Source organism: Myiozetetes cayanensis, unplaced genomic scaffold, assembly GCF_022539395.1.
Source record: "Myiozetetes cayanensis isolate MyiCay16 unplaced genomic scaffold, myiCay2020 scf5-8, whole genome shotgun sequence".
Taxonomy (NCBI): domain Eukaryota; kingdom Metazoa; phylum Chordata; class Aves; order Passeriformes; family Tyrannidae; genus Myiozetetes; species Myiozetetes cayanensis.
In genome coordinates this window covers 103,726,249-103,754,218 of record NW_026087742.1, presented here as the reverse complement: position 1 = coordinate 103,754,218, position 27,970 = coordinate 103,726,249, and the positions used below count along the sequence as shown (strand labels likewise).

At 39.7% G+C, this 27,970-nt stretch overlaps 1 protein-coding gene across 4 annotated transcripts; it reads left to right on the top strand.

Moving 5' to 3' along the window:
• The first annotated feature begins 38 nt into the window (after window positions 1–38).
• Window positions 39–27,015, top strand: KLHL15 (kelch like family member 15). Of its 4 annotated transcripts, none has more exons than XM_050333315.1 (4): window positions 39–87; window positions 2,121–2,217; window positions 12,326–13,037; window positions 20,186–27,015. In XM_050333315.1, exons 3-4 carry the CDS (start codon window positions 12,333–12,335, stop codon window positions 21,293–21,295), a joined length of 1,815 nt encoding a protein of 604 aa, XP_050189272.1. In that variant the 5' UTR covers window positions 39–87; window positions 2,121–2,217; window positions 12,326–12,332; the 3' UTR covers window positions 21,296–27,015. The 4 variants fall into 4 exon arrangements, with proteins under 4 accessions (XP_050189272.1, XP_050189271.1, XP_050189273.1 ...); XM_050333314.1 differs by having other exon boundaries at window positions 71–120; XM_050333316.1 differs by lacking the exon at window positions 39–87 and having other exon boundaries at window positions 2,131–2,212.
• Window positions 27,016–27,970: the final 955 nt, after the last annotated feature.

The window sequence follows — 27,970 nt, the reverse complement described above, 5'->3', positions numbered from 1 at the left end:
GATAATGTTCTTTTCCTTGTTACTCTCTTTTCTAGGCTGGGCAGTTATTATTTGGGAGACCACGTGGATATGAGACCGTACCCCAAGGTACGAGCAGCCTGAATGTTTTGCATGAAACAGGTAAAAAGTCACACGTGCTGTTTTCAGAGTTGGGTGTGACATAAATGCTTTAAAAATTAAAGCATTAAAATCCCCAGTGCAATGATGAGAGCCAGTTTAGAGGTTCAGTGGAGATTAAAGACCAAATTCCCTATTCTTCCCTGTGGGAAATTGAATTGACTTCTTTATGAGAACTTCTTTAAGGCATAGAGGATGTGGCTAGTAGTATTTTCTCTGTGATCAGGGACACCAGTTTCATTGCAAGTAACCAGTAATGTCAAATATGTGTGCATTGGGCCAACAACAGTGGCTTTGTCTGCTGGAAAACGTGTTGGTTCTCAGACTTTGCCCAGGCAACTGCTTGTGTGAAAAAAAAAAAACAGGTTTGGAGCAGACAACCACGTGATTGAAATGCGATGATGGAAATCCGTGTGAAACTGGTGTGCCTGGTTTAACAGTGCTGGTAACCTCCTCTCTCCTAAATACTACTATTGCCACTTTCCTGGAACAAAAGTTAGGAGTGAGATTCTGCTGGATGTACCCAGAGAACACATTGCCAGTGTTCTTGTTCTGAATAAATGAATAGGAACACCTAAGAAGCCTTACAGCATCTGAAATGGTGTTGCCAGTGACAAAATGTATATTTGTATTGCGACCCAATCACGTGGCATGTTGGTCTGGAATATAAATTTTCATATCTACTCTTTCCTCAGGCCACGTTGTGTTTTCAGTTTTGTATAAAATATCTCACTTCTGGGAAAAACAACTGAGATACCCAAAGTGTAGTGGGAACATGATGCAATACTTGGTTGTAGTTGCCTCGACGTCCAGGCATGTATAATCACTCTTTTATGGAAATGAACTGAAAACACTAGACTCTGTACTTACTTAGCTGTTTAAATTATGCAGTAGTGCAGTGCACTGTAAAATTATGGAAACAGTTTTTGTCACTTTTGCATCAGCCTCTAGAAAGGATTTAATCCTTGCCAAACACCCTGTCAGGAATATGAAAAAAATTACACAAACTGTTGCTTCTATTTTAACAATGCGATTGCACATTTTACATATTCTGAGGCAGTCTTGTTACTTTAAATCACTTACTTAGAGATATTTGTAATATAAAGAAAATCCAGAAAAGTCTGAAGACTGCAAATGTCTAATTACTGTAGAACAACAGAATGGTTTGGTTGGAAGGGACCTTAAAGATCATCTAGTTCCATTCCCCCCTCTGTGGGCAAGAACAGCTTCCACTAGACCAGGTTGCTCAGAGCCTTATGCAACCTGGTCTTCAGCACTGCCAGGGGCATCCACAGCTTCTCTGGGCAGCCTGTTCCAGTGCCTCACCACCCTCACAGTAAAGAATTTCTTATCTAAACCTGCCCTCTTTCAGTTTAAAACCATTCCCCCTTGTTCTGTCACTACATTCCCTTGTGAAAAGGCCCTTTATCGGCCTTCTAATGGGCCCCCTTCAGGCACTGGTAGCTGCTATAGGATTTCCCCAGAACCTTCTCTTCTTCAGGCTGAACAACCCCAACTAAAGTAGGTAAGAACATTTCTAGGAGCTGACATTATGTCAATATATGTCCATTGTACATATGTGTATTAATGTGTACAAAGTCTAAAATTATTCAAACTGAATGGTAACTAGTGTATTAATATAGCTCAAAAACCTATGCCCATAGTTTTATTCATTGCAATAGTTTGATTTTAGCCAGTGGTAAATGCCTACTTAGTAAATGCCTAAATCAGAGGGGTCAGTCCAAATCTCTAAGTAAATTAATATTAGCTAAGGTAATGTTGATACCACTGGTCATTATCAGAAGCCTAAATTTAATTTTATTTACGAGACTAGAATTGAGTTATTATTAATATATTTTGATTTTTCATTACAAGCAAATTGTCCAATGTGAAAGAGAAGGGGACTTTTTTGTGTGTGTTTTTAAATGTTGAGATGTTTTAAATGTCAAAGCTATTGTGTTTTGGTTTCTTTGTTTGGTTTGTTTTTTTTTTTCTGTGGCTAGGTTTGAGGTCCTCTTCTGTGGCAGTGTGTAGGACAGACCTGAAGATCATCTTACGCCTCAGCTTGCCCCAAACAGCAGACAGCAAAATGACAGTCAGGTAAAACCCAAACAGTCTTGCTTAGCTTTTTCCACCTTCGCCGACCCATGAACGTCATAAGTCTGAGGAGGGCAGGATGCATTAAGTTTTGCTTGTATCATTTCTGTGTATGAGAAACTTAGTTTCTACTCCAGTTTCATTTTGTTGAAGCATTAGATATGGACCACATGCTTGGTGCAGCAGGAGACATATCCTGTGGGAATGGGAGAGAAAGTCTTTCCTTTAGGCTTAGGTAGCAGAAACAGTTGCTGCCTTGGCAGAGTCAGTCTGTAAAGGGCAGTTGTTTCACCCTAAGTGCACAAGTAACAGGTTTTAAAACAGTGACTGGGGAGATGGGGCAAATTTACTGCATGAGTCAAGTGGGTGACATGGAATAGTAAAAAGTTTGCCAAGTAGAGAGAGGTCAGGCCATTGGGGTGAAGGAGTGAATGTGAGCAGGTTTATGGTAGTGAGAGGGAGCAGTGGAAGGGCACTTGAACAGTGGGAATAGCAGTGGGAAGTCTTTTTGTGAAGCACTGCATAGTATAGCTGGTTCATTGTGTGAAGTTGTGAAAGGTGTGAAAGACGTTCAGCTTGAGGGTGGCAGCTATAGAGGAGGTACATTCTTGTTTTATAGATCAAGAATTGGGAGGGGGTGGTAATGAGAGACTGAAAATAGGGTGTGAAGGTGATGGAAACAGTAATAAACAGGGAGAGGATGACAGCGAGTGGCTTGCTATTTAAAGTGAGTGCCACAGAAGGTGACAAGGAGGTACATAGAAGGTAGTGAATGATTTGGGGCTGGCAGTGGCAAACACAAGGACCACGTAGTTCAGTCCGCCTCTTACGATGAAGTCAGAGTTTGCCAGGCCAAGGTAAGGTAGCAAGAGCAAGGGGGGTGATGTTTGTGCCAAGGCAAAGCCCTGCTCCTCCATCCCGCGCAGGGCTGCGGTTCCACGCGAGCTGTGAGCAGGCATTTGCCGCTCACGGGCTGCTCTGCTGAGCGCCGGTGGCGGCGGCTCCGACCCCGGGGGCTCCAGTGACCCGGTCCCCACAGCAGCTGGCAAGGCAGCCTGTGGCGAGCAGGGAGCTGGGATCATCCCGCAGCACCTGTGGCTGGCCGCTGGCCGGGAGATGCTCGGCCGACGCCGAGCAGGGGTTGCTGCTGCCGAGGGCAGCTGCCCGAGAAAACCGGGAGCTGCGGCAGCCCCGGGGACAGGGGCTCGGCCCGGCGGCGGAGGGGTGGCAGAGGACAGCGCAGCCCCGCGAGGATGCGCGTCCTCCCGGGCCGGACGCGGTGATGCCGCTCGGCGCCGCTCTCCCCAGCCACGCGCAGCCCCCGCTGTGCTCGGTGAGGGGCTCCTCTCCTCGGGGCGTGCCGGAGCTCCGGCGCGGGGCTGTGCCTGCCCGGGGCTGGCGAGCGGTGCCGGTGTCGCCCCCGCCCGCGGTGCGGCGGAAGTGACGGGCGCGGCGCTGCCGGCGGAACATGGCGGCGGCGGCGGCCGCGGGGCAGCGCGGAAGGTAAACAGGCGTGAGGGCGGCGGGACCGCGGGCACAGCCCGGGCCGCGCTGCCAGCGCCGCTGCCCCGGTGGGGGCGGCTCCCATCCCTCGCGAGCGCGGCCCGCCGGGAGGAGGGAGCCCAGGATCCCCCCCTTCCTCCGCCTCCTCCTCCTCCTCCCGGCTTCGCCTCAGCCATTGCCCCTCTCCGCAGCCCCCGGCGCCTCCCCCCGCCGCCCCGGCTGTATGGTACGCGGAGCCAGGGCCCCTCTCCGCCGCGCCAGCGGGAGGAGCCGCGTCCTCAGCGCCGCCGCTGCCGAGAGGTGGGTGAAGGATCCCGCGGGTCTCCCTTGGGCGGCCCGGGCGCCCTCCCGGCCCTCAGGGGCCCCCGGGCTTGGGGGAGCGGCCGGTGCCCGCGGGCGGCAGGCGGGGGCAGGCGGGCTGTGGCGGGGATCGAGCACGGCTGCACCGAGAGCTGGCGGGTCCGGGGCTCCCCGGGCGGCTGCGGCCGCACGGCGCGGGCTCCGGGCCCGCCTGCCCCGCTCGCTCGGGGGCTCGGCCTGCGAGCACACGGGCTGAAATGGGTCGTCTGGGTTCCTGCCCTCGAAATGGTCATTTCTCCCCGGTCGCGAAAAATGTGTCTCTGATCTGGGCGAGCAGAGCTACCCAGTATTGGTACTGGAGCTTTGACTTATTTGGTAAATACTGAAATATCACTTAAAAATTTAAAGTTCTTGGGTTTTTGTTGTTTGGGTGTTCTCAATCATTCCCTTAAAAGAAGAATAGGGGAATTGGTGGATAAAAGGACAGAACTACTGAAGTTCTGTCTTCCCAGGGACTTCTTTGTTGTGCATACTTGTCTCTAAGATGATAACCCAGCTCCAGAGGGTCACCAATGTTGAGCACCATTGCCCCAGCTCGCATTCAGATCCCCTGAGCATATCACCATGCACCAACATAATTCCTGTCTTTTCCCTCCCAACACCTAGCAAACGTGTTTAATTTCTACCACATGTTCTATAAACTCTCTCACTAACACTCATCTCCTTTCACTTTCCTTAATTATACCCTGTGGCTAGTTTGGATCTACACGTGTTGATTTGCCTTTCAGCAAGCAGAGCAGAACAGATAACCATTGAGCTCACACTGGAGACATCAGACCTTTTTCATTCATTCAGCTGCCAATTTGAGGGATATGTGTAGAAATTAAATATGAGATTTTTGTCTTTCTGAAAAATGAGGTTGGCGTTTGGCAGTGAGGTCAAAAGCTGTGTGTCTGGAACAAAAGGCACAATTAATCTCATTTTCTGAGAAGATGCTAGAAGCATTAACTAAGATAGCAATAAAGATACAGATAATAACAAAAAGATAAATGTAGGAGGTAGTTCAGCAATCTTATTTTAGATTAAAAACGTGTTTTTACTGATATAGTTTAAATATTTCTTGTAGCTCATCACCTTATTATGCTAAAAATTTTATAAGTCAAAAAAGGATTAGATTTTTTGTTACTAAGAAATACTTGCTATTTTCTGTATAAAATACATCATGAGTTTCTTGATAAGTGTCTTTGCAATGAGAAAATCAGTCTTTACTAATATGTTTTTCTTACATTTGAAAAATTAATCGTTTTATAAGCCACAAATATGTATCTGTATAAATATAAAAGAATGTTTTCACTCAGGATAGCGCAGTCCTGTCCACTTAGAGAACAGTGGCAAATCTGCAGTTTTCAACACTACCATCTTCCAGGTATTAATAATACAAGTTTTCCCAGTTAAACACAGTTCTCATTTATGAGGAAGTATATCAGGTATTTGACACTGGGCCCCTGTTCTGGTATCAGTAAATATAATTGGAAGAGCTGGCTCTGTGTCTGGAGCAGGTCTTTCTGTGCAGGTGTAGTGATGCAATGACCTTTTAGCCAGATGGTTTGAGCTGTCTCAGTGTCTGTAAAGTGCAGTTACAGCATCTGCATCATGAACTGATTCAAGGGGAAGCTCATGTAGATCTCAGTGATTTAACTCACGAGACAAGCTGGGTTTGGATTCGCTTAGGTGAAGTTAAACTGGTCAAGTAACAACAGCTGATGTGTTTGTCTGGCAGTCTTGAAATGCTTATCAAGCATTTGCTTTCATCAGAATCCTTTTGATAGTCATCCTAAAGCATATCTTATTCTCTGGTGGCTAGTCTTGTGAAATAGGGAGTTTCTAGCATTCAATTGACTGGTATTCATCTAAATTGAACATACGTGAAAACTATACTTTTCAGTAGTATTTTAAAACAAAATGGTTTTGATCTTTTGTGTGTGTATGCTTATACCACTTCTCCTGTGCAGAAAGGCTAAATTGGGTTTTAACATATATATGTGATAGATATAACTTAGAGATGCATGTTTTTAGAAGCAGAGAGTAATATGAGCTGAGAAACTATGCGTCATGGTACATGAATGTGAGAGCACCACCACGTCTGCCGGAGTTACGTGTTTCTCAGAAAGAAAATGGAACAAAGCGCCCTCTCCAGTACTGTACTCCATTTAGGGTGAAGAATAACCATACTGAGCTGAGACACAATCCATACTGAGTTTTAGTAGGTCTGGTTGTGACTAGTTCTGATAATGCTTCTGGCATAACCATGATGACCTCAGAGGCCACTGGTGCAGGTGGCTCAGATTGTAAGAGGAGCTCTCATGGTAAGATGCATGCTCCGAAGAAATAGGGTGTGGGCAGTTTTAGAAGTATCTGAATTTTAATTTCTGGAGTTCTGGCAGAATGGTTTCTCTGACTGTCAGTGATTCAGCTCCTAACTTCTTGCTTCCAGAGTAGTCCAGTGCTTTTGGAATTCTAAAGATATATTGAGTGAAGTCTGTCAGCATGAACATACTGATGTGTTTAAGATAAATTGTTTCCTGAACATAGAGTATTATTTAGAAAGGATTTTAGATAAAATACAGGAAAATGGGATGGGTTTCTTCGTTCTCTACATTTGCAGTTGTAGCAGTGGAAAGTTTCGGTATCCACTGATTATTGATCTATCCCATTTTTACATCACTCTTTCTTTTGCTGTTAGTGAGGACTTATGATGAAAAAAGATGGTTTGGACAAAGTTTAATGGTTTTATTGCATTCTTACTCAGTGTAGTGCACTGCATTCCAAGGCCCAGCCTTCAGCCATGTGTGCAGTTGTGAATGTTTCTTGTGTGTGCAAATGCCTGTTGTGTTGTATTTTCACATGTGTATATATAACATTTGAGAAAAATAGGAGAAAAATCTTATTTGTGCAGAAAAGTGTTTTAACAAAATTAGGATCAAATAGTTCTGCTCTAAGCAGTCTTTGCTCTGCACCTCACCAAATAAAGCACCTACAATGGCTTTAAAATTTGCATTTAAATTCTTGTATTTGATAGATGGAAGGAATGGGATAGATGGAACAGATTATTGGATTTGAAGCTCTATTTTTGTACTTTGTGTAACCAAAGCATGGTTTTGTATGTCTGGTGAAAAATTTTGTGGTGTAACTCGTAGGTAGGAGTGATTTATTACGTGAAAATTTGTTGTTCAGCTGTGTTCACACTCAGGAGACCTATGAGGTAGGTAGAATGAACAAGTACTTCATAATCAATAAACAAAGGAATTTGCTGGTTCTGTCTCAGCATCTCAAATGAGTTAAGGAACAACAGTAAAGGAAAGCAGAAATCTGCCTTTGAGCTGGTGCGCTAGACTTGCTGTTGTCAATACTTTGCTAGAACAATACATTTCTGTCCCTAGAAAGTGCATATGAGCTTTCATATTGCATGAAGGCATTTATTTAAAGGGCACTTTTTCAGGAAGTACTGCTTTTGGATAGATTTTAAATCTAAGAGGGCATGAGTCAAAAGCGGGTATTCCATAACTTCCTTCTCAGTAGCCAGTGCATTTAGACTCCATTTCTGCTGCTTGTGACTAAGAGCCTCAGACGCCCTGAGGAAAGAAGGTTCTCCTTGTTTAGCAAGAAAAAGCAGTCTGGAACAGGGTTTTCAGACTTTTATTACAGCTGCAGAATAAAGATGAGAAATCAGTGTTCCAAGTAAGTGGTTTTACAGTCACAGCACAGGAGACTCTAATGCATTATGTGCTAAAAGAGGAAGAAATGTCAGGAACAGCTAATAAGGTTAAACGTGCTTCTCTTTTGGCTTTTCAGCAGAGTCTTTACTTGCTGTGCTGCATCACCCCGATCAGCTCTGTGTGCACAGAACAATGCCCAACGTCAACATAGATTGCCCACCCCCGGTATTATTGTTTGTACAGCGGAATTTTTTTGTTCCAGTTTCGTACAGACCACTGTAGGCTGCGTGTCTGCCTCAGGGTTACGTGTGCTGCTGTGATCTGCGTGCATGAAGAAAATCCAAGTGAATTTTGCATTTTTATTGAAAAGATGAAAAAAAAATTAGTTATGTATAGTCCTCTGGGAAATAAGCTGCAGCATTTGAATAGTGCATAGAATTACATCCAAGACTGCAAGTGTGTGTGTGGGAGGATTGGCATAGCTATGCTTTAGAAAAATTACTTAACTTGAGAGTGTTTTATATTGCTTTTTTTAATATTTGAGCTACTGTGTTGCTATTTGCTTTTGATGGAGGATATTAGCTTTAGAAATGAAGATTTTACACGTTGAACATTATACGCATTAAACTATCTAGTTTCCCAGGTTTTGTACTATTTTAACCCCCTTCTGTATTTACACTGGCCAATGCATTTTTTTGTTTAAAAGACAAATTTATATGCTGATATTTTCTATGGCTTCATGCCAAAACAAGGGTATTTACTTCTTTTATTTAATGCACAAAGACAAGCAGTCCTTTGCTCATAGAAATTCTGAAGCTTCTTTACATAGTACCGGGAGAGCTCTTACTGATTTTGTGTCTACTTAAATAATCCATTAAATGCTGCCTCGGGTTTGGGAGCAAAAATATTTTGATGTTGAAAACTGTAGATTTACTAGAAGTAAAATGAGCAGGGATGTGAGAAGAAGGATTAAGCCCCCACACTTTTAAAACACTGAGAAATAATAATTTCAGAATATGTACGATTTTGTTACCATTGGTACCATTTGTGGCTGACTTAGAGTTTGAAATATCTTACGGAATAGCCAGTTTTAGGGAGATGTAAAAATTGGAACCCTTAAAGATGTCCCCTAAATGCTGGTGGTTTTTATTTTTTAATATTTCAGTGATTCCTGCCACCTTATTTTTTGTTAGATTTAAAATTTGAAGGATGGTAGCTTATATATGATATTTTTTTGGCTTGTGTGTGTGTGTCTTTTTTCTCTTTAATTAGAATTAGAAGGATGGTCACAAAATAAAGAAAACCAGTTTTCTCTGCAGTCTCTGTACAAAAGAAAATGGTCACCCGATCACAGAGTAGTTGAGGTTGTAAGTGACCTCTGGAGGCCATTGGTCCATCCACAGGGCCACCTGGAGCCAGGTGCCCAGGACACTATGCTGGTCTTTTGGGTGGTGTTTGTTTGGTTTTGTAGGTGTTTTTTGTTGTTTTTGTTTTGAGTATTGTTTGTTTTGATTCCTTAAAGGAACAGTGGAGTTGCTTCTCTGGATTTGGTGCATCTACCATCTGTCTGTGCTTAACTTCACTTCCCAACTTTTCCTTTTTGCTTCTTTGAGGGTGGTGAAAGAAGCCTTTTGTTCTAGGGCCATCCTATGTAAAAGTTAATTTCTCTCCTTTTATTTGTGGAGTACCTGTAATGTAATTATCTTTCTCAAGGTAAGGGCAAAGATCCCAGTGTGTGTTTGGAGGTTACTGGTTCTTCCATGTTGTTCAGGTACACAGTAATGCACGTACTGTTTTGCAGAAATCCCTTCCATGAGTTACTGTCTGCATAAGCCTGTGTGATGTTAGATCCCATTATTTTCAGATCAGTCTATGTTGCTTCAGTCACCTGAAAAATGTTGCCTCATTTCTGACTCTTTTTTCCCCCCAGTATATTGTTATTCTGTTCACATTCTCACATTTGCAAACTCTAACTGTCCCATCCCATTTTTAACACTGATCGTGGAACTGAAGCTGAGCCAAGCCTTGGTGGATCTCCTAAAGAAATGTAACTTACACAGTTGTACTGTCTGAGAATCCTGGTAACCTTTGAAACTCTTGGCTGATTTCAGACAGAATGGAGAGTTGTTTTAAGTTGCTGTTATGTTTTAATGAAAATGAATGGCCCATTTAAAGGCAAGTGATCATTAAATCTCTTAAACAGGAAGGTATGAGGTCAGCTTTTATTAATCATCAGAGAACTGGGGATGGGAGGGGAGGAGTTACAAGTGCTCCAGTGAAAGAAGAGGAAAAAATCTAATATTAATGTTAACTTCTTTATTTGATATCAGAAATTCAATTAGAAAGCAAAATCTTGTAAAGTCAGGCTTTATGCTTCCTATTCAGTTGGTTGCTTCTTTTTGAGGTGGTAAGAGTTAGTAAAGTAGTTCCTTCCTCATCTACTTTTGTGTAAGAATTGGCAACAACTAAGAAGAATATTTGATGGTAATTTTTCTTTCTGGGAGGCATTTGCTGTTGAGGAATAAGAGACTCACAATATGTAGCTCCAGAGCAGTTTGCATGTTCTCTCTGTCTTCAGTGACGTTGAGGGGAATGTGCTGTCATGGATACTGGTGAGAAAGCAATTGGATTGTCATCTTTGTTCTTTTGCTCCTGCTCTTACTTTCAGGAATTTGAATTTTGTCATAAGGCCATAATTGTAATGAACACTCCCAGCATTGACTTCATTGTGCACAGAACCCATCATCGGGCTTCAACAGTGTGGGAGCGGTGCTAATTCCATGAGGTGTGGCTACAAACACCCACTCACCATTTGAGTTTTGCATAGACAAAGAGTATCTCCAGTTCTGTTTTCCAGGATGTGTGCTGATGAATGAAGGAGAGGAGATGATTATCCATTGATGGAGTCTAATAAAATGCATTCCAGTTAAATGGCAGCAATCAGAATGTGGTGCTTGAGGAAGTGGGAGTAACTGAAGTTGTGAAACGGGGGCCACCCTAGAGTTACTTCTGGGTCCACATACTTGTGTAAAGTTTTATGACCTTGAAAATCTGCAGGTTTTTTAACGAGTTGATATTATTCAGCCTTTCCTGTGGGTTGCCAGTAGCAAAACACGATTAGCTTTAATGGCAATAGAAAATTCAGAGTTAAATGCACAAATATCTGAGAGAATGTTGCAGTGTAATTTAAGGTGGGATAAGTGGAACAAAAATAGTTGAACCAATTCTAATAGCAAATTAGTGCCAAACAGGGAAGATGTTGCTCTTTTTCTCTCTTCCTACCCAAGTATGTGTCCTGCTCTCTGAATCAGGTTGATTCTTGTGTCAAACCCCCACAGTGTCAGAAATCAGATCACCAGGAAGCAGAAGGGTCTCTGGTCTTGAGGTTCTGTGTGTGCTGCGGGGAACGGGAAGGGGTGGTTGTGTTTGTGTCATGTGTCTTTTTCAGGTCCCTCCCTCTCTGCTTGTGGTTTATTTTCTGTTTGGTTTGAGTTGAATTGGCTTTCTGGAGAAGTCCAGTGAACCCAGAAATGGCTCAAAGTAGGCAGCAGGAGCTCAGACCCCAGAATGAGGACAGAGAAGGGCAATGGAGTGTGCTGTTGTCCTTTAATAAATCATTAGATTGGTTCAAGCTGCCTTGTGCAACTTCACTCTACCTAAATCCAAGGAAGTTGAGCAAGATTTTGAGAAATTTGTGGATTTTGAATAGATTCTTTTTAAATTGTTATTGAATATTTATCTTCATTAACTTTAACAGGGTAGGATCCTGCTACTCTTTGATTTTTTTTTGGTTTATTTACAGTTTGATTATAGCTTGCACATAAGTAACTGTATCTGCACATGTTCAAATACTTAATGAGCAATTCAGCTTTACTAAACCCAGTATATACAGAATATTTATTGTGATCTATTCTTGCCAGTGATTCTTATTGTGTTAGTATTTTGCACTTCATAAATCTCATGACCTAATATTAATCACTGTAGTAAGAAATGGGGGAAATGTGATGGGACTTTGTTGTTACAGGAGAAGTGAAATACACAATCTTAAATGGTATCTCTGAAAACGTTCATTTACTTTTAAGTAAATTGATATAGATTTTTAAACCTAATTTTTATTTTTTAATTATACCATGTACAGACCTACTGGAGCTTGTTAAGGAAGTTTGGCTTCCTTTTTGAAACATTTTGATATTCAAGAGTGGGTGTTTTATTACTCCCCTGAGATAAATTCTTTAGAAAGATTGAAGAGGGGAGAGGAAAAAAAACATGACAAACTTTTCAGTTCATTATCTGACCATGAATTAACTCTGAGTGAGAAATTGTTTTGGCAGTATTGCATAGCTATTTTTGTTGATTACCCTGTCTGTAAAATGAGAATATTTTTATGGGGGAGAAATATTTAAAGTTGGTGTTTTAAGTTGTTTCCTAAGTTGATTTTTGAGCTGGAGAGAGAACAAAAAAGATGGTGAAGACTTTTAAGTCTTAATAAAAGCAATCTCAGGATTTATCTGATCAGGAAGGGTTTGTAATATGTTATTAGAAATTACAATTTATTTTCATTTTTATTTATTTTTTTTTTCTTCCCCCCCCAGGTGATTCATGGCAGGGGACGTGGAAGGGTTTAGCTCCTCCATCCATGACACCAGTGTCTCTGCAGGATTCAGAGCACTGTATGAGGAGGGATTGCTTCTTGATGTCACACTTGTCATTGAAGACCACCAATTTCAGGCCCATAAAGCTCTGCTTGCCACCCAGAGTGATTACTTCAGGATTATGTTCACAGCTGACATGCGAGAACGAGATCAGGACAAAATCCATTTGAAAGGTCTGACAGCTACAGGCTTCAGTCATGTTCTCCAATTCATGTACTATGGAACTATTGAACTGAGTATGAACACTGTTCATGAAATCCTTCAGGCTGCCATGTATGTCCAGCTTATAGAGGTGGTAAAATTTTGCTGCTCTTTTCTCTTAGCTAAAATCTGCTTAGAAAACTGTGCAGAAATTATGAGACTTCTGGATGATTTTGGTGTAAACATCGAAGGAGTCAGGGAAAAACTGGATTCCTTTCTGCTAGAGAATTTTGTGCCGCTCATGTCCAGACCTGACTTCCTTTCATATCTGAGCTTTGAGAAGCTCATGTCTTACTTGGATAATGATCATCTGAGCAGGTTTCCAGAGATAGAGCTGTATGAAGCTGTTCAGGCCTGGCTGCGCCATGATAGAAGACGCTGGAGGCATACGGACACCATCATTCAGAACATCAGGTTTTGTTTGATGACACCATCCAGTGTTTTTGAGAAGGTTGGTGCATTTGAAAAGCAATAGGCAGGATTCATCATTTAGCTAGGGCAGCATGCCATTAAATAGGTAAGATTCCCCAACCTATTAGGAGGAACAAAATTATAGCATTTGTTTTCTAATAAACCCATAGAAGGCAAACAACTAAAAGTATTGTCTTTTGGTTATTAGACGATAGTATGTACAGTGGCTGGAGGACAGGTGGGTTTGCAATACATGTCTGTAAGGGGCTTTATATGGAAAAGACATTTTAAAATAAGGTCACTTGTATGTAGTTTGTTTTCAAATGTTCTTACTGTTATCCACAAGTTACTTCTTGCTTTAGAGCTGCACACAGTACGTAGGGTGTATGTCATGATAATTGTTATCAATTTCATCAAAAAGTAGTGGCAGTAGATCTTATGTGGGTTTAAAGTTTTAAGTTTTTAAGTTCAAGGGTTTTTTTTAAGTACAGGATTTTTTTTTTATTTACAAATGACAACAAGCATCTGCTCTTAAATCTGCACCGTTTTTGGTGTTGTATCTTTGGTGGTTGTGCTGTTACACAGCAGTTGGAAGTAGGCCCTGATCCTGCAAAGTTACACATGCACTTGGTTCTACACAAGGCACGTAATCAATCAAAAATATTTACAGTATGAAATTTTAATTATTTGCTTTAAATATTGGAGGAATCTTTGTAATAGTTGATCTGAAGTTCAACTGATCATTGTGTGTAGTAAGAGGTTAAAACCAAAGTTCTTTTTCTACTCCTCTGTTGACGAATAGACAGAAAAGTTGTATCCTAGTTCTTGAGACTGTCTGAATATTTGCCAACAGTAGAGGATTACTTTGTAAGCAACTCTTTCACAGACCAGTAACAGTGTTCAGGGCAGCAATTACTTAAACCTTGCTGTTTTAACACTGCTAATTTTCTGTGATGAGATACTACGTTAACTTTTGTATCTTTCACCTCAGTGAATAACTAGGAGGTAAGACCCCGTGTTTTTGTTGTGCTTCTTTCAAATTAATTTTCCGTATATTTTTACTTTGGTGTCTAGTGAATGTACAGATAAGGTTGTGTTGGTTTTGGTGGTTTTAAGGGCTACTGGGTCACTTGAGCAGTAATTCTTATATGTATTCCTATTTTAAGTTATCAAAGCTATTAACTACTTCATACCAGTGGGTTTCTATATTTTGGATTTTTTTCTGTGTGTGAATTGAATAGAGGATGTAATAATACATAAAATATTTATGATACTATATTATAGACATGAACAAAATAAATAGCTACACGTACTTTAGAACAGCACTGCAGTGTTTGTAAAGGGTTAAAACAAAGGGCAAGTCTACGTTGGTCTTCAGTGTTACATGTAGGTATAATTTCTGGAGCTGGTTTTGGCATCCGTGGTGTAAATCCTTTATAAGTGATTCTCATGTTTCATCTTGACAGCTTCCAAATGGCCCAACAGGTACAACTTCAGGAGAGAAGTTGCTGTAACAGCTTCGTCTGTGAATACACTTTCTGTTAATTGTATGTATGAGCAGAGAGAAGCCAGTGTAGGTTATGGAGTGGGACAACTCAGCAGAGGGAAGCACAGCTAATTATGTCATGTGTTGCTGCAGCTAGGAATGCATTTGTGTTCTACCCTGGTAAGAGAGCACTGAGTTATCCAGCATGACAAGTGACAAAGGACAACTGTAGTTGGAGCCAACATCAGAATATAGAACAATTTTTTTTAATAAGAGAACGTGTCTGTTCACTGTTCTGGCAGTACCCCAGGGAGAACCTCTTTCTTCTCTGTGTAGAAGGAGGAAAATATTGGTAAAACTGCCTTTTTTGGAGATCTACAGACAGAATTCAGCCTTGTCCTGAAGCCAGCATATACTAAATGTCTGCATGAATGTAGCAAATACAGTCTGAGGTTGACTCTTCCAGTTCAGCAAACTCTGTGTTTGCTGTACACTGGCTGGCTTGTCATATGTACTCTTATGTAATCTTTGTGAAACACGTTTCTCAGATGCCTGTCATTGTATATAAATAGCTTATATGACTTAACTTTGCAAGTCATGGTAAAGGATACTTTTGGCCTCTTAAGCCATTGTGTTTCTTACATCATTTTTTGGGCCAGATGTACAGTCTGACTGGGATGGCTTGTCCTTTCAGAAATGAAATGACTGACTCGAGGTTAATGCCTCGAGGCTGGTGTGCATTTAGAGTGCACAAGTGAAGGTACAGCCCCTGTGCTTGCTGCAAACTGGAAGAACGGCTTCTCAAGTATGAACAGATAGTCCTTTTGTTCCTCAGCCCTTAAAATACATGCTGATGTATGAGGGAAAATGGGACAATAAATGAATTAAGGATTTGGGGAAGAGTTAGAAACTAAAAGCAAAGTGTATGGAGAAGTACAAGTTTTGGTGTCGACATTGTGTTTGCCTTTTTTTGAAACCTGTCCATGGCTCTATAAGTCTTGAGGAAGTTTGGAGATAGAAGTTAGAGGGCATTTCATCTACATCGCTGAGTTAATCTCTGTGTTGTTGGAGGCAACTGTGTGGTGATTTCACTTCATGTACTGTTTAAGCTTCATTTAGTTTCTGTGTACTACTCAGATTGAAATGTTGTTTCAAAACTTCAGAATCCAAAGGGTTTTTTTATGTCCAGTCTATAGGGTTTGTTATGACTAACCCATGCTGATTTATAATTTGCCAGTGTAAATCAGAAACTTGCTAATCACTACGTTCTACTGCAGAGATAGGATGAATAGCACATTATTTTTCAATATCTCTGCCCTGTGCCTAGAAGAAGGTAACTTATGAGAAGATATTACTGTAATTTTATGTTATTGTGAGTTTACCTTTCATAAATGAATTGAATTTAGGTTTTTTTGCATTTACTTCCATGTCTAGTAATGCATATGTACCTACTTCTACACCTTTGTTTGCCGAAGCAGTTCTGTTTGCTGAAGCTTAGGGTAAGAAGTGTTTAGTGGATGAGGTTAGTGGGCCCCTCTTATCTTAAATAGGTGCTGCCCTTGGTATTTTTGTCTCAGGGTTATTGCTGAGTTGGATAGGTTTGCTAGCAGTATTTATTTTGTACTGAGCTTCCTAATTGTGGCATATAGATTGACTCCACTCTGATTTGAGAAATTAGATTTGAGTTAGACTTCAGCTTGACTTTGATAATTTCACTTGCCAGTTTCTAAAAAGGAACAACCAAAAATAATCAATTTGAAAGCATTGTCCTTGCTGCACAGAGGCTGTGCCATCTTGTCTTTTTAAGACTGGGCTGAAAAACAGTAAGTGGTTTGTAGCACATGCAGAATAGCCCTTCACAGTCCTCTACTGGTACCAGTCGGTTCTCATATTGGCTTATATTTGTGCTTAAAATATGGCCAGAGATAACTAGATGGGAAAATAATAGGGATCTGAGTTGGTAGAGTTGATGGATCTTTGGGTTGGATTCAGCCCAATCTCTAGTAAAATTTTTTTTTTTTTCCAAATAAAAGGAGGAATTTGCTCTCTGTAAGTCTGATACAGAGGCCATCGTTATTCACTGAAAAGCTGTGGTGTAGCTTTTGTGCTCCTGGTGGTTGAGTTTGAGTTGCATCACTTACACATTCAGAATTGAAGCATTTATATGTTTTTATGAATTCAGAGTTGATGATGGACTCGTTAAGAATGCACATTTGTTTTACTTCGGGGTTCATCATGGTTAGTGCACATTTCCATCTGTTTTGCAGAAACTTGTGAGTGTTCTGCTTGAGTGTGTTGGTAATTAGGGGCACATTCCTTCTAGAGCTTCTCCATTTGAACTTATCAGGAGAATTGGTCTGTTGATAAGTGCTTAGATATTTGTTGATCAGCTGCTTGTTGCTACTTCCATGGAGTGGCAGAAGCCTGCTTTTGAATGCAGAGGGCTTTCCTTAGTGTGTGTTTTGGGTGTCACGCAGAAATTCCCACGAAAGGCTTGTTGAAGGCCGTGTTCTTTCATCTGCTGAAGCTAAAGGACATGCACAACTTACAGATGTTTTAATGCCTAACCACCTAAATTTTAATGCTTCTCTTTTTTGATTATACATGAAAGTATAATCAGTCATGAGAAATGCTGTAAAATGATTTGAAAATGCAGGTGGAAGCTTTTCCTTACTATGGGCTGAGCAGGGCTTTCGAATAATTTTGGAATGTTTCACATAGTTTTTGACTGAAAGTGGGCAAAAGTACCTACATTTGCTTAGTTTTTATTTGCATAAAGCGAGTGTGAACAGTCTGTACTTTGCTTTAGGCATATCCTGACATTCATCCTTTGAGCCTCAGGAGAGGTACTGCCCCTGTACATGCTGGTGAAAGATGTAAGGCTGAAAACAGTGATATTTTTCCTCAACAACCAAGTTTAGGAATGCTCCAACTATCTTCTCTTACCAGAATTTAGGTGGTTGATCACTCTTGTTTTATGGGATTTTTTTTTCTACATATTGTAAGAATTGAAAATGTTTGTGCATTTTCCTGTTCAGCTCTCCAAACTTGTGCTTGTAGAAGCTTCCCCACAAACTGTAGTCAGAGGGGTTATAATAACTGGGAGTTGCATTTATTTCTTGATGTCTTTTTGATTTAAGGTAAGAGACTGAGGCTTTGCTTTGGTGCTAGTGCCTTTGTCAAGATAAGCAGTAGTAAACTTCTGCTATTGATTCCCTGATCTTGAGATTCTGTCTCTGGAATTAGAGATACTCCTTGTTTCCTTTTGCATGTTGTCATGGGGTGAGATTTGTGCTCAGTGAAGGAGTGGAGTGGTGAGGATATATGAGGCTTATTTTAATTCCAGTCTCTGGCTGGCATTTTGATTTCTAGATCTAATGACAGAGTTGTAAATGTTGAGGGGGAAAGAAAAGCATTTTCCATCTCTGCCAGGCTTTGCTGGCATTCTTCATGTTGTAAGCATGTTGATCCTGATGTCTTCCACAGTCATCCAAGAAAACTTGAACTACATAAAGGTGGAACAAAGATAATTTATATTTTTATTTAATTCCAAAGATGATGGCTCCAGTTTGGGAATGCTTCAAGTAGTCCTGCTGTTATAGAGTTTGAACATTCATTTTAAGGCTAAAGTAATCCACCCACTATTCTTTGTTATTTTAACTTCCTTTTTCATTTTTTGTAACCTTTAAGGCTTTCTATATGTTATCATTTTTCTGTGCTGTGGGTCTCCCTGCCAGCATATTTTCTGTAATTTATGTTCACTCTTTTCAGTCAGGCAAGGTATGTGGTTTATTCTAACAAATGCAGCACGAGCAGATGTGTCTTTGTATGAAGTATTCTTTATTTGCAATAAGAAAATAGATCTTATTCCCACAAGAGTTGAACTTACTGTGGGTGTTTTGTAAGCACTATGCCTGAGTAAACCTTTTTGCTCTTGTAAAAACAATAGAAAGAAGCTGGATGTTGGTGTAATATATACATCTGCGTGTGACCATCCTCTTTTTCCAGACAGAGAAAAGTTGAACTTGTCAGAATTAAGTGGGGGAAAGAAAAAGTGTAAATGAAACCATCAAATCACTGTAACTCTTGAGCTATACATTGCTTTACAATGGTAGGTTAGTATTCAGGGTTTTTTTGAAATACAGTGTGTAAAACTATCTCAGTATCTGTGCAAAATATGCCCAATAATAACAGTTCAAAAGATTTTTTGAAAAGATGCTTATCTGACAGCAGAATGTGTTAATTGTTATACAAGGAAGAGAAACTATTAATAGAAAGCTAACAAAATCTTAATTGTACATATTTATGGAACAAGCAACTACTGTATTCACAATGTATAAGGAACATTAATTTCCAAATTGCTTTCCATATACATCAAAATTCATACCACCCCTGAGGTAAGGGGTGGTACAGGCTTGTGTTCCTTGGGACAGGGAATAGGAGCAGATGAGGTAACAGATACTCAAAAATGTTAACTTATGGTGTTCTGGTCACTTGCAATTTCAGAGTGACCTCACATTTCTTCAGAGCATTGCTTCTCATTTTGGAGCTGGTGGGAGCTAGAGGCATTTAGACTATTTGAAAGCAATCCAGTTTTACGTGAAAGAAACTGGAACCTTGGATCAAATCTCATTGAGGATTTGTGGATTTGGCAACACCCAGCAGGTTTTTACTTGTTTTCGAAGTGTGATTCAGAATGCTGTGTTAGACCAGACTGTACAGGAGGAGTGAAGCCTCTGATGAGAATCCCATGGTGAGCTGAGACTGCTTGGAGCTAAACGAGTTAAAATGTTCAGGACAGGAATGTGTTTTGGAATGGTTTCAGGACCAGCCTGAGGAACTTAAATTGTTTTAGACAGTAGGAAGGGTCCTGAAAAGGTAAATTCTTATCATCTTCTCTCTCACCTACAACTCCAATAATACTGAGCCGGGTTAGCTCTTCAAACTGAGACATCACTGTGTGCTGATTCCAAGGTTTTAACTCTCACCTGGGAAGTGGAAGTTCAAACCTACCTCCACAATTTTTCAAAGGAGTACACAACCAAAGGATTAGAGGTGGAGATGTTCCCCTCTTGTGTTAAAGGGATTTGTTAACATGTGGAGACTCACAGAAGGGAAACCGCAAGGGGTAGCCATCATGATGAGTGGTTGGTGCAAGCACATGTTCTGAAGGAAGGGGGTTGGATACCTTCCCTTCCCACACCACCACAGTTAAATAGCTCTGTGAGCAGAGCTTAGCATTTGGCAATACCTGCTTAGGCTTGGCTGTGAGATTTCATAAAAAATAGACTAGAGTAAACCTTGGTAAACACAGAATGGGTGTGTAGAGTGTCTTTCAAACTCAGGAAAATAGTGTACTCTTAACTAAGGTGCTTCATGGATAAAGCAGAAGAGTAACAGAGGCTTTTTTGGGGAAAGTAATAATGATCTTTAGACTTGGGAATTTCAGTTGTGCTTAATTCCAGCATAAATTTTGCATGTGATTACTCTGCTGAAATTGTTAGTCACTGCTGTTAGTCACTAAATTGCCTTCTGGATTTTTGGTAACAATACAGTAGTTCAAGTCTTCATGCACAAATGCTATTGCTCTCAAGAGTGCCTGAATGAAACAAAGTAAAGTAATCTAATGATACATAGTCATTTAGGTTTTCTGGATTGTTTCTCTTGGTCAGAATTTTAATATCTTTTAAATGTATTCATAGGTAAAAACATCAGAGTTTTATCGATACTCCCGGCAGCTGCGACATGAGGTTGACCAAGCCATGAATTACTTTCATAGCGTTCACCAACAGCCTTTGATGGAAATGAAATCGAACAAAATTCGTTCTGCCAAACCCCAGACTGCAGTATTTAGAGGAATGATAGGACACAGTATGGTAAACAGTAAAATTCTTCTCTTGCACAAACCAAGGGTCTGGTGGGAACTAGAGGGTCCTCAAGTACCTTTGCGACCAGACTGCCTTGCCATTGTAAATAACTTTGTGTTCTTACTAGGTGGGGAAGAACTGGGGCCAGATGGTGAGTTTCATGCTTCATCCAAAGTGTTCAGATATGACCCAAGACAGAACACTTGGTTGCGAATGGCAGACATGTCTGTTCCACGCTCTGAGTTTGCAGTTGGAGTTATTGGGAGGTATGTTTATGCAGTGGCTGGGAGAACCAGGGATGAAACGTTCTACTCCACTGAACGGTACGATATTACTGAAGATAAATGGGAATTTGTGGATCCCTATCCAGTCAATAAGTACGGACATGAAGGGACTGTGCTTGGTAACAAGTTGTATATCACTGGTGGAATTACATCATCCTCAACTTCTAAGCAAGTGTGTGTGTTTGATCCCAGTAAAGAAGGGACGGTGGAGCAGCGAACAAGGAGAACTCAAGTGGTCACTAACTGCTGGGAGAACAAATGCAAAATGAACTATGCAAGATGCTTTCACAAAATGATTTCTTACAATGGTAAGCTTTATGTTTTTGGTGGTGTCTGTGTGATCCTGAGGGCCTCCTTTGAATCTCAAGGATGTCCTTCTACAGAGGTGTATGACCCCGATACAGATCAATGGACTATATTGGCTTCTATGCCAATTGGTAGGAGTGGTCATGGTGTAGCTGTTCTGGACAAACAGATAATGGTTCTTGGAGGCCTTTGTTACAACGGTCATTACAGCGATTCGATTCTCACCTTTGATCCAGAGGAAAACAAATGGAAAGAAGATGAATATCCGAGGATGCCGTGCAAGCTGGATGGCTTACAAGTCTGCAGCCTGCACTTCCCTGAGTATGTTTTGGAGCATGTTAGACGTTGCAGCTAAAACTGAGTGAACAACCCAGTGAAATACAAAAAGCTATATCTAATTTGTTAAAAAAATACAGACCAGTTAAATTCCTTCAGAGACATTTCCTTGTGTGTGAGAACAACTACTAAATGCTCAAGAGAAACAGGATGTACAGGGAGTGTACTTGCCAAGTTTGTTAGAAAAGCCAATAGTTGGTCTGACCTTGTAAAAGCTTTGTTGTTATGGGTTTTTTTAACATAACTGTAAGTATGAAAAAAATAAATTTTTGAGTGTGCTTGGGTTTTTTTGTAACATTTTATGTCCATAATATTTTATCTTTTTTTTTTTTTAATGGCCTTTATGCCACTATGCTTTTGAAATAAGTTGAGTTTGACAAAATATTTGTGAAAGGCAGAGAAGAAAGATTTTATTTGTGTTTTTATTGAGCATCAAAATAAACCTCATCATCTGTACTAGGTTACAACCACGTATAAGATAACAAAACCAAACCCTTTCTGTGTTTTATGTTGTCCTTTAGATGCTTTTCCCATTAAGTACAAAGACTTCTTAAGTCTACTAGGTGTTTTTGTTTTCCCTTATTTGCTTTGGAGAAGAATTTTAACCCCTTTGCATGACCTTTCTCCTGGTTTTGTACAGTGGTACCAGTAAGTCTGCCAAACTGCAAATTACACATTTTCTACTAAATTGAAAACAAAGCATTTTTATATTCAAAACACTGTTTCTATGCTGCCTTCTGTTGTCTGCGTTGTGTTTGTTGGTGAGTAAAAACAGTATACATACATGTGCATACACTGTAAAAACTGTATATAAATGCATCTTTTTATTTGCAGTTACAATATTATATTTTAACTAGTGCACAGGTTCAGCCATATCTGTTGAATTTAAGGTATTCTTTAATAAGCTAAATAATTCAAAGTTCTTAAGTAACCAGAGTTACTTAAGATATCATTTGGTATCAAAGTATCTTATCTTTAGATATACTGATTGATTCAGTAACTTTAAAGTCTTTATATTGTTGCTACATAATGAACTGTTGATTATTTGTTGGGTTATAAATTATTTTTTAAAAAGCAAACTCATCTTACCTGAGTTTCTTTTCGGTTTCAGTGTGCTGCCCAGTTTTCTTTTTTCATGAAAATGGAAAATATCAATAAGCAAATGCTCAGCACTGCTGTGACCCACAGTTATTTTTGGAACTGGATACTGGATATACTACAGTTTATTCTCAGTACTTTGCTTGTACTCACATTTCAATATGAGTACTTGTATTGAAGTGGTGTAATCTTTTTATTATTATTATTTTAATTATTAACTCTTAAGAACTACTGTGTTCTGAAAGTGTGGGGTTCGGTGATTGGATGATTGATGTAATTTCTGTTTCTTTTATAAAAAAACCTACACAGCTATGGCTACTGACCTCAGAGTGCCTGAAACGACGTGTGTGGTCCTAGAGGGCTTTGAATAACTCCACTGAGTTTAACTTACAGGTATAACTGTCAGTAGGTTGGTAAGAATTATCTACCAAGACATAAATAATAACAGTAATTGCATTTTGATTATCTTTATGGCTGTGAAATTAGCCACTTCTGGAACCTAAAGGAGAAGGTGAAGGCTCACAGTTCAGATGCTGAAACATGCAGCTGCATATTCTGTAAAATCTTATGCTGCTGTGTTTCACTTCAGGCAATAGACTTTACTTTATATGCAGCAGTGCTAAACCACTTTATTCAGCATCTTCCAGTCAGAAATCACTGTAGAAAAGGAATGTACAGTACTCAGGGAGTTCAAAAGAATGCACTTACAAAGGGACCAAAATCACCCTAAATTTTCTATGTTAAAAATAACACCTACTGTCTAAACAAAGTTTGAAATAATAGGAGTTAAAACAACTTGTAAAACTCCTCATACTGTGTTTTGATATTTTTGTAGTAATTACGTCCTGGGTTGAAATGTGAGTATTGGAGCTATATGGCAAGTCAGCAAATTTTTAAATTTTTTTTTAATTATTAGAAATTATTTAATTATCAAGTATTTTCTTTTCATATGTTTTAAAAGAAAGAGGTAGTGCATGCCATCATAGCTGTAGTGATAAGCTATTTACACCAGAAGTGACTGGACCAAATACTGATATTCAGCCTTCTGATGCAGGCTAGTTTGCATTTAAATTTGTCTTTTTTAATAAGAATTCAGTTGACTGAATTAGAAATCTAATTTACTTTCTTGATATTTTAAGGTAAGGCCACTGTGGCTTACACTCAAACCTCAGTTTCACTACATCTCCCTGCGTGGGTACAGAGAGAAACTGACTCCAGTAGGTGCTGGCTCTGTGCTGACTGTACATAGTTCATGGAATATTGAGGCACAAGAGAAAAAAACAAGAGGTTTTAAAATATTTTTTTATTATTATTCTGTTTGTCACCAGCTCATTTCTCACTAAGTTAATGGGGCAGCAAAAACTAATCCTGCCTGAGAGGGCTTTCATGGGCACGTTCTGTACAGTACATAGTACTTCACTTTTATCTGGGGCCGTGTGGGGGGAATGGACATGGTTCTGGATATCTGGTGTTCAGGATTCAAATGTCTGAAGAGACCCAGCCAAGACTTTATTAAAATTAACAGTAAAGATGGGGGTGTCTCAAGTTACGGTTTGGAGTCTGTATTTGAGCCCCTTCTGAGGTTCTGTGTACAGGGCAGCTGCCACTGAAGTCAGTGCTGAGTACACTTGAAGAGCCAGATTGGTTTTGGTGCTCTGCTTTTAAGTTCATATCTATCTTCAGGTGCCCAGCTCTGAAAGTTCTTATTCAGGACTGTAATAGTAATTGTTCTGTGAAATTTTAATTGAACTGTTGGTTTCCGCTTTCTTGAAAGCTGTGTCTCCATTGAGAGGCTGGCTGCTACCTTTCCAGCATTAGGAATGATTGGAATTTGCTTGGGTTTAGAATGTGTGGGGGTATGTGAGAGTGTTTTGTCAAATTACATTTCTACTGTGCTTTTATTGTTTCAGACATGAAGTATAAAATGAGCTTACTCTCTCTTTTATATTGCAGTGGAACTTTCAAGGCAGTTATTTTTGTTACTTTATATGTTGGAGGGATTCTTTATTTTAATTGAAAGTTTGTGTTTGCTTTTATTATTTAGCACCAGATAATTTAGTGTTTAAATAGAAACAAAACGAAGCTGGCTAATAAGAATTGCCTGTTACTATGAAATTTTGAGCATTATGATCAGATTAAGAGAGTTTTAAAAACCCAACACTTAAATACCTCTCATTTGTTAAGGAAAAGGTAAGTTTCAATCTTTGATTACTAAGTTTGGGGAGGTTCTTTTTCTATTCCCACCCCAACCATAATGGAATATCAGCACACCTAATGTCACCCACATATTTAAAATTCAAAACATGACCTGCTTTGAAAAGAAGGTGTACTTGCCTTTTTCTTAAAAAAAGTGGACATAGTGGGTTACAATGTAGGTTGTTGGGTTGTGGGAGTTTTTTTGTTGGTTTTGTTGTTGTTGTTTTTTTGGAGGTGGTTTTTTTTTTCCCCCACATCTATAGAAAAAATGTACCAGCTTCATTTCTTAGTTTAGCAACCAACTCCAGGAGGAAAGTTTATTTTCAGATGAGGTAATGTACAAAAAGCACAGTGCTCCTGTAAAGGGACCGGACACTGCCAGTTCCCATTTCACATGCTGCTATGTCTGTTTTTAGGGGACAGGGCTTTTTTTAAAGTACTGCATAAGGAAAAAGTCGTTTATTTTCTCCCCACAAAATGTTGGTAGTTTCATAGTGGGAGGTATTAGGTGGCAAAAAACTTCTGAAGTTTTTTTCCCCGTGAATTCAGCTGGAGGAAGGCAGTGCTCGGTTTTACAAAGGCCCTGCTGTTTCGGAAAGCACTGCTGGCAACTGGCAGCATATGAGCTACCTGGCAACCTGCTTTTATGTTACTTCCTTTTGAAAAGTGTGGCTGTCCTACTTTCTGCAGTATGATAGTAGTCCTGTTAGAATTAGATCCAAGGGTTTGACTCGAATATTTCCCTGGTTTCTGAGGTTTGCAGCCATTTTTTTCTTGAGGCCCTCCTGCCTTAGAAACTCAAGTGCTGCATTTCCTTGTGCTGATAAGATGGTAACTGCTTGTGTCAGGAATGAAGCGTCACTCGACACTCAGGAAGCAAAGATAAAATGCGGCAGGTACAAATTCAAATTGTTTTTAAAAGAAAAACATTGCTTAACTCATTATGTCCATTCTGTAGCAAAAGAAGGGTAAGCATTATGGGGAGATGCTAAGAGTTCTTTAAAATTCAAGCTTGTGTCAGCCTGTATATGATAAAGCCTTTCTAAAAAAGAGTTGCATTTGTAGAGGTATTTTGCCTTTTTAATGTATTTTTCCTTAAAAAAAAAAAAGAGTGACTTGGGCCCCAGATTCTTTTAACACTTCAAATGTGTACTTGGCATGTGTGAATTAGTCCAGTGTAAAGAAAACAGAGAACTGTAAGGTACTTAAAACATAAGCACAAGTGTTACTTGTGTGCTTAAGTGTTTATAGGATTTGGGACATCAAAGAAAACACCCCTCCTGCTGTTCTGTTAATAAAAATATAGCTGGTGAAGTTACTTGAACAAGCGTCTGTCACATGTGGCAGAGCTCACTGAAGGAGAGCAGGAAAGAACATAACTGGAAAGCACGAGTCATCTATTAAAACAGCTTGCTGGTGTCCTATAGCTCACATTCTGAGATTTTTCGTGTTTGTTAAACAACTTGAAGCTGCTTGAAATAAATACTAATGACTACTTTTGCATCTGTATTCTATTTTTGAAAGGTGGTGAGTAACTTGAAAATTTCCATTTGTGTGGGTAAACTTCATTAAACCTGGTTGTATGTGGCAGGAAAACTGATTTGTTTTGAGCACAGCTTTCCTGTATGTCCCTCTACTAAATTTTTATTCACCTTCCGAATTTCAATTAATGTTTATATAGTCTTTTAAAAATAGCTTTCAAAAAACAATTTCAAATATCTTTGGATTAATATTAAGTTGGTAGCTAGGGGGAAATCACTTCTATTTACAGATAGTAGTGTTTATTTATGGCTCTGGTAGAAAACCTTACTGTAAGTCTAGAAAATGAGGTGTTCTGTAGGACTGAAAAGTTACTTAGGGGGCTTTTATTACCTCAGTGGGACCCACCTAACTTTTATGTCAGTTCTGGAACAGGTGAAGGGAAGAGTGAGCTATGTTTTTATTTTAAATATTTTCCCTATATATTGTTATTTTTGTAGATATTTTTAAAATAAATTATTATATCCTGGAGACTGCAATTCCACTATAATATCCCATGATTCCAGTGTACAATATCAGATTGTTTGTATTGCAAAGAATGTATTTGATAAGTTAACAGGAAAAGTTATTTTCAAACTGTGCTGTGTTTGTCTAGCAATTGGAAATACTTTTCCTATAGAAAATTAAAATTATATGTATATGACCTCATATCTACATTTGGATTAATTGTCTAATGATTACCCCAGGGCTGCTATAAACTTCTATAAATAATTTAAGAATTGCCTCTTTTTACTGTTTTAAAGCATTTTTTCTTGTCTTTTTTTTGGGCAGAAAGTAATTTTCCCTTGCTATGGATACAGTATACTAGACTTGCATATGTGCTCTGTTCGGGTTTCAAACTGAAAAAAAAAATGTATAAAATGTGTATAAAGAAAAGTGTAAATAAAATATTTTTAATCTTTAAAAGATCTTGTGTAACTTGTGTAATACTCAAAAGTGTGGTGGATCTGGATCACTTTTTATAGGACTTTGGAGTTTACTCAGTTAAGCAGCTCTTCAAAATGTGTGTTGCAATGATTCTATAATGTTGTGTCAAAGTTGTCCCGTCAAGGAAAGCGGGATGTGGTTCTATGGACAACACCAAGCTCTTTTCTTTAGCCGTATTTTACGGTCTTCCTAACTTTAATTGCTGTAGCACGTTCTTCTGTTTACTCTGCACTTCAAGCTTGAAATAGTGTTTGGAGTTAACTTTATCGTTACACTCGTAACCCAGTGCGATGGCATTTACCCTGTAAGACCGAACACTGGAGGCAGCCCTTGGTGTCCATCAGCAGCCAGGAGAGACTGTTCCCTGCTCTCACGTACATGGAGTTGAGGGCTCTGAGACAGCGTGTGTTCACTGCACACTCGGACCTCAGAGTGCCAGAAGTCTTAAGTCATACTGCTTAACGTTTCCTGTAACAGGAAGGGGAAACTTCATTTCAGGATTAAAGTGTCAGATTAGAACAACATTCAATACCAGGGAGGGGGAGCAGGGTGGGAGGGCAGGTAAAACAGGAGGCTGTAATCTTATTTTCTCAAGCAGTCTCATGAAAGCCTTCCTTGTCAGTGAATTGCCACACTTCTGCTTTTCTCTGTCACTGTGTTATATGGCAAGTCTCTCTCAGATCAAAGCCTCTGGTTCAAAAATCTGATGTCAAGAATGTTTGAAAATAACTGTGGTCTCTTTATTTTTTTCAATATTGAGTCCTAAAATAGCATTTTAATTTTATTTTAGTAATTCAAATCACTTTAAACTTTATTCACATGAAGTAACCTCCGCCCCTCCCCCTTTTTGGTAACTTGGCTTCATCCTCCACCATGACTAGGAGAGTGCTGGGGATGAATTTAATGGGAGAATGCTGAGGATGAATTTGTGCTG

Bases quoted from the DNA above. Each gene is read 5' to 3' on its own strand.
- KLHL15 (XM_050333315.1), top strand. From the start codon at position 12,333: ATGGCAGGGGACGTGGAAGGGTTTAGCTCCTCCATCCATGACACCAGT. The intron at 13,038-20,185 runs GTTGGTGCATTT...ATGTATTCATAG, and splicing joins CATCCAGTGTTTTTGAGAAG to GTAAAAACATCAGAGTTTTA.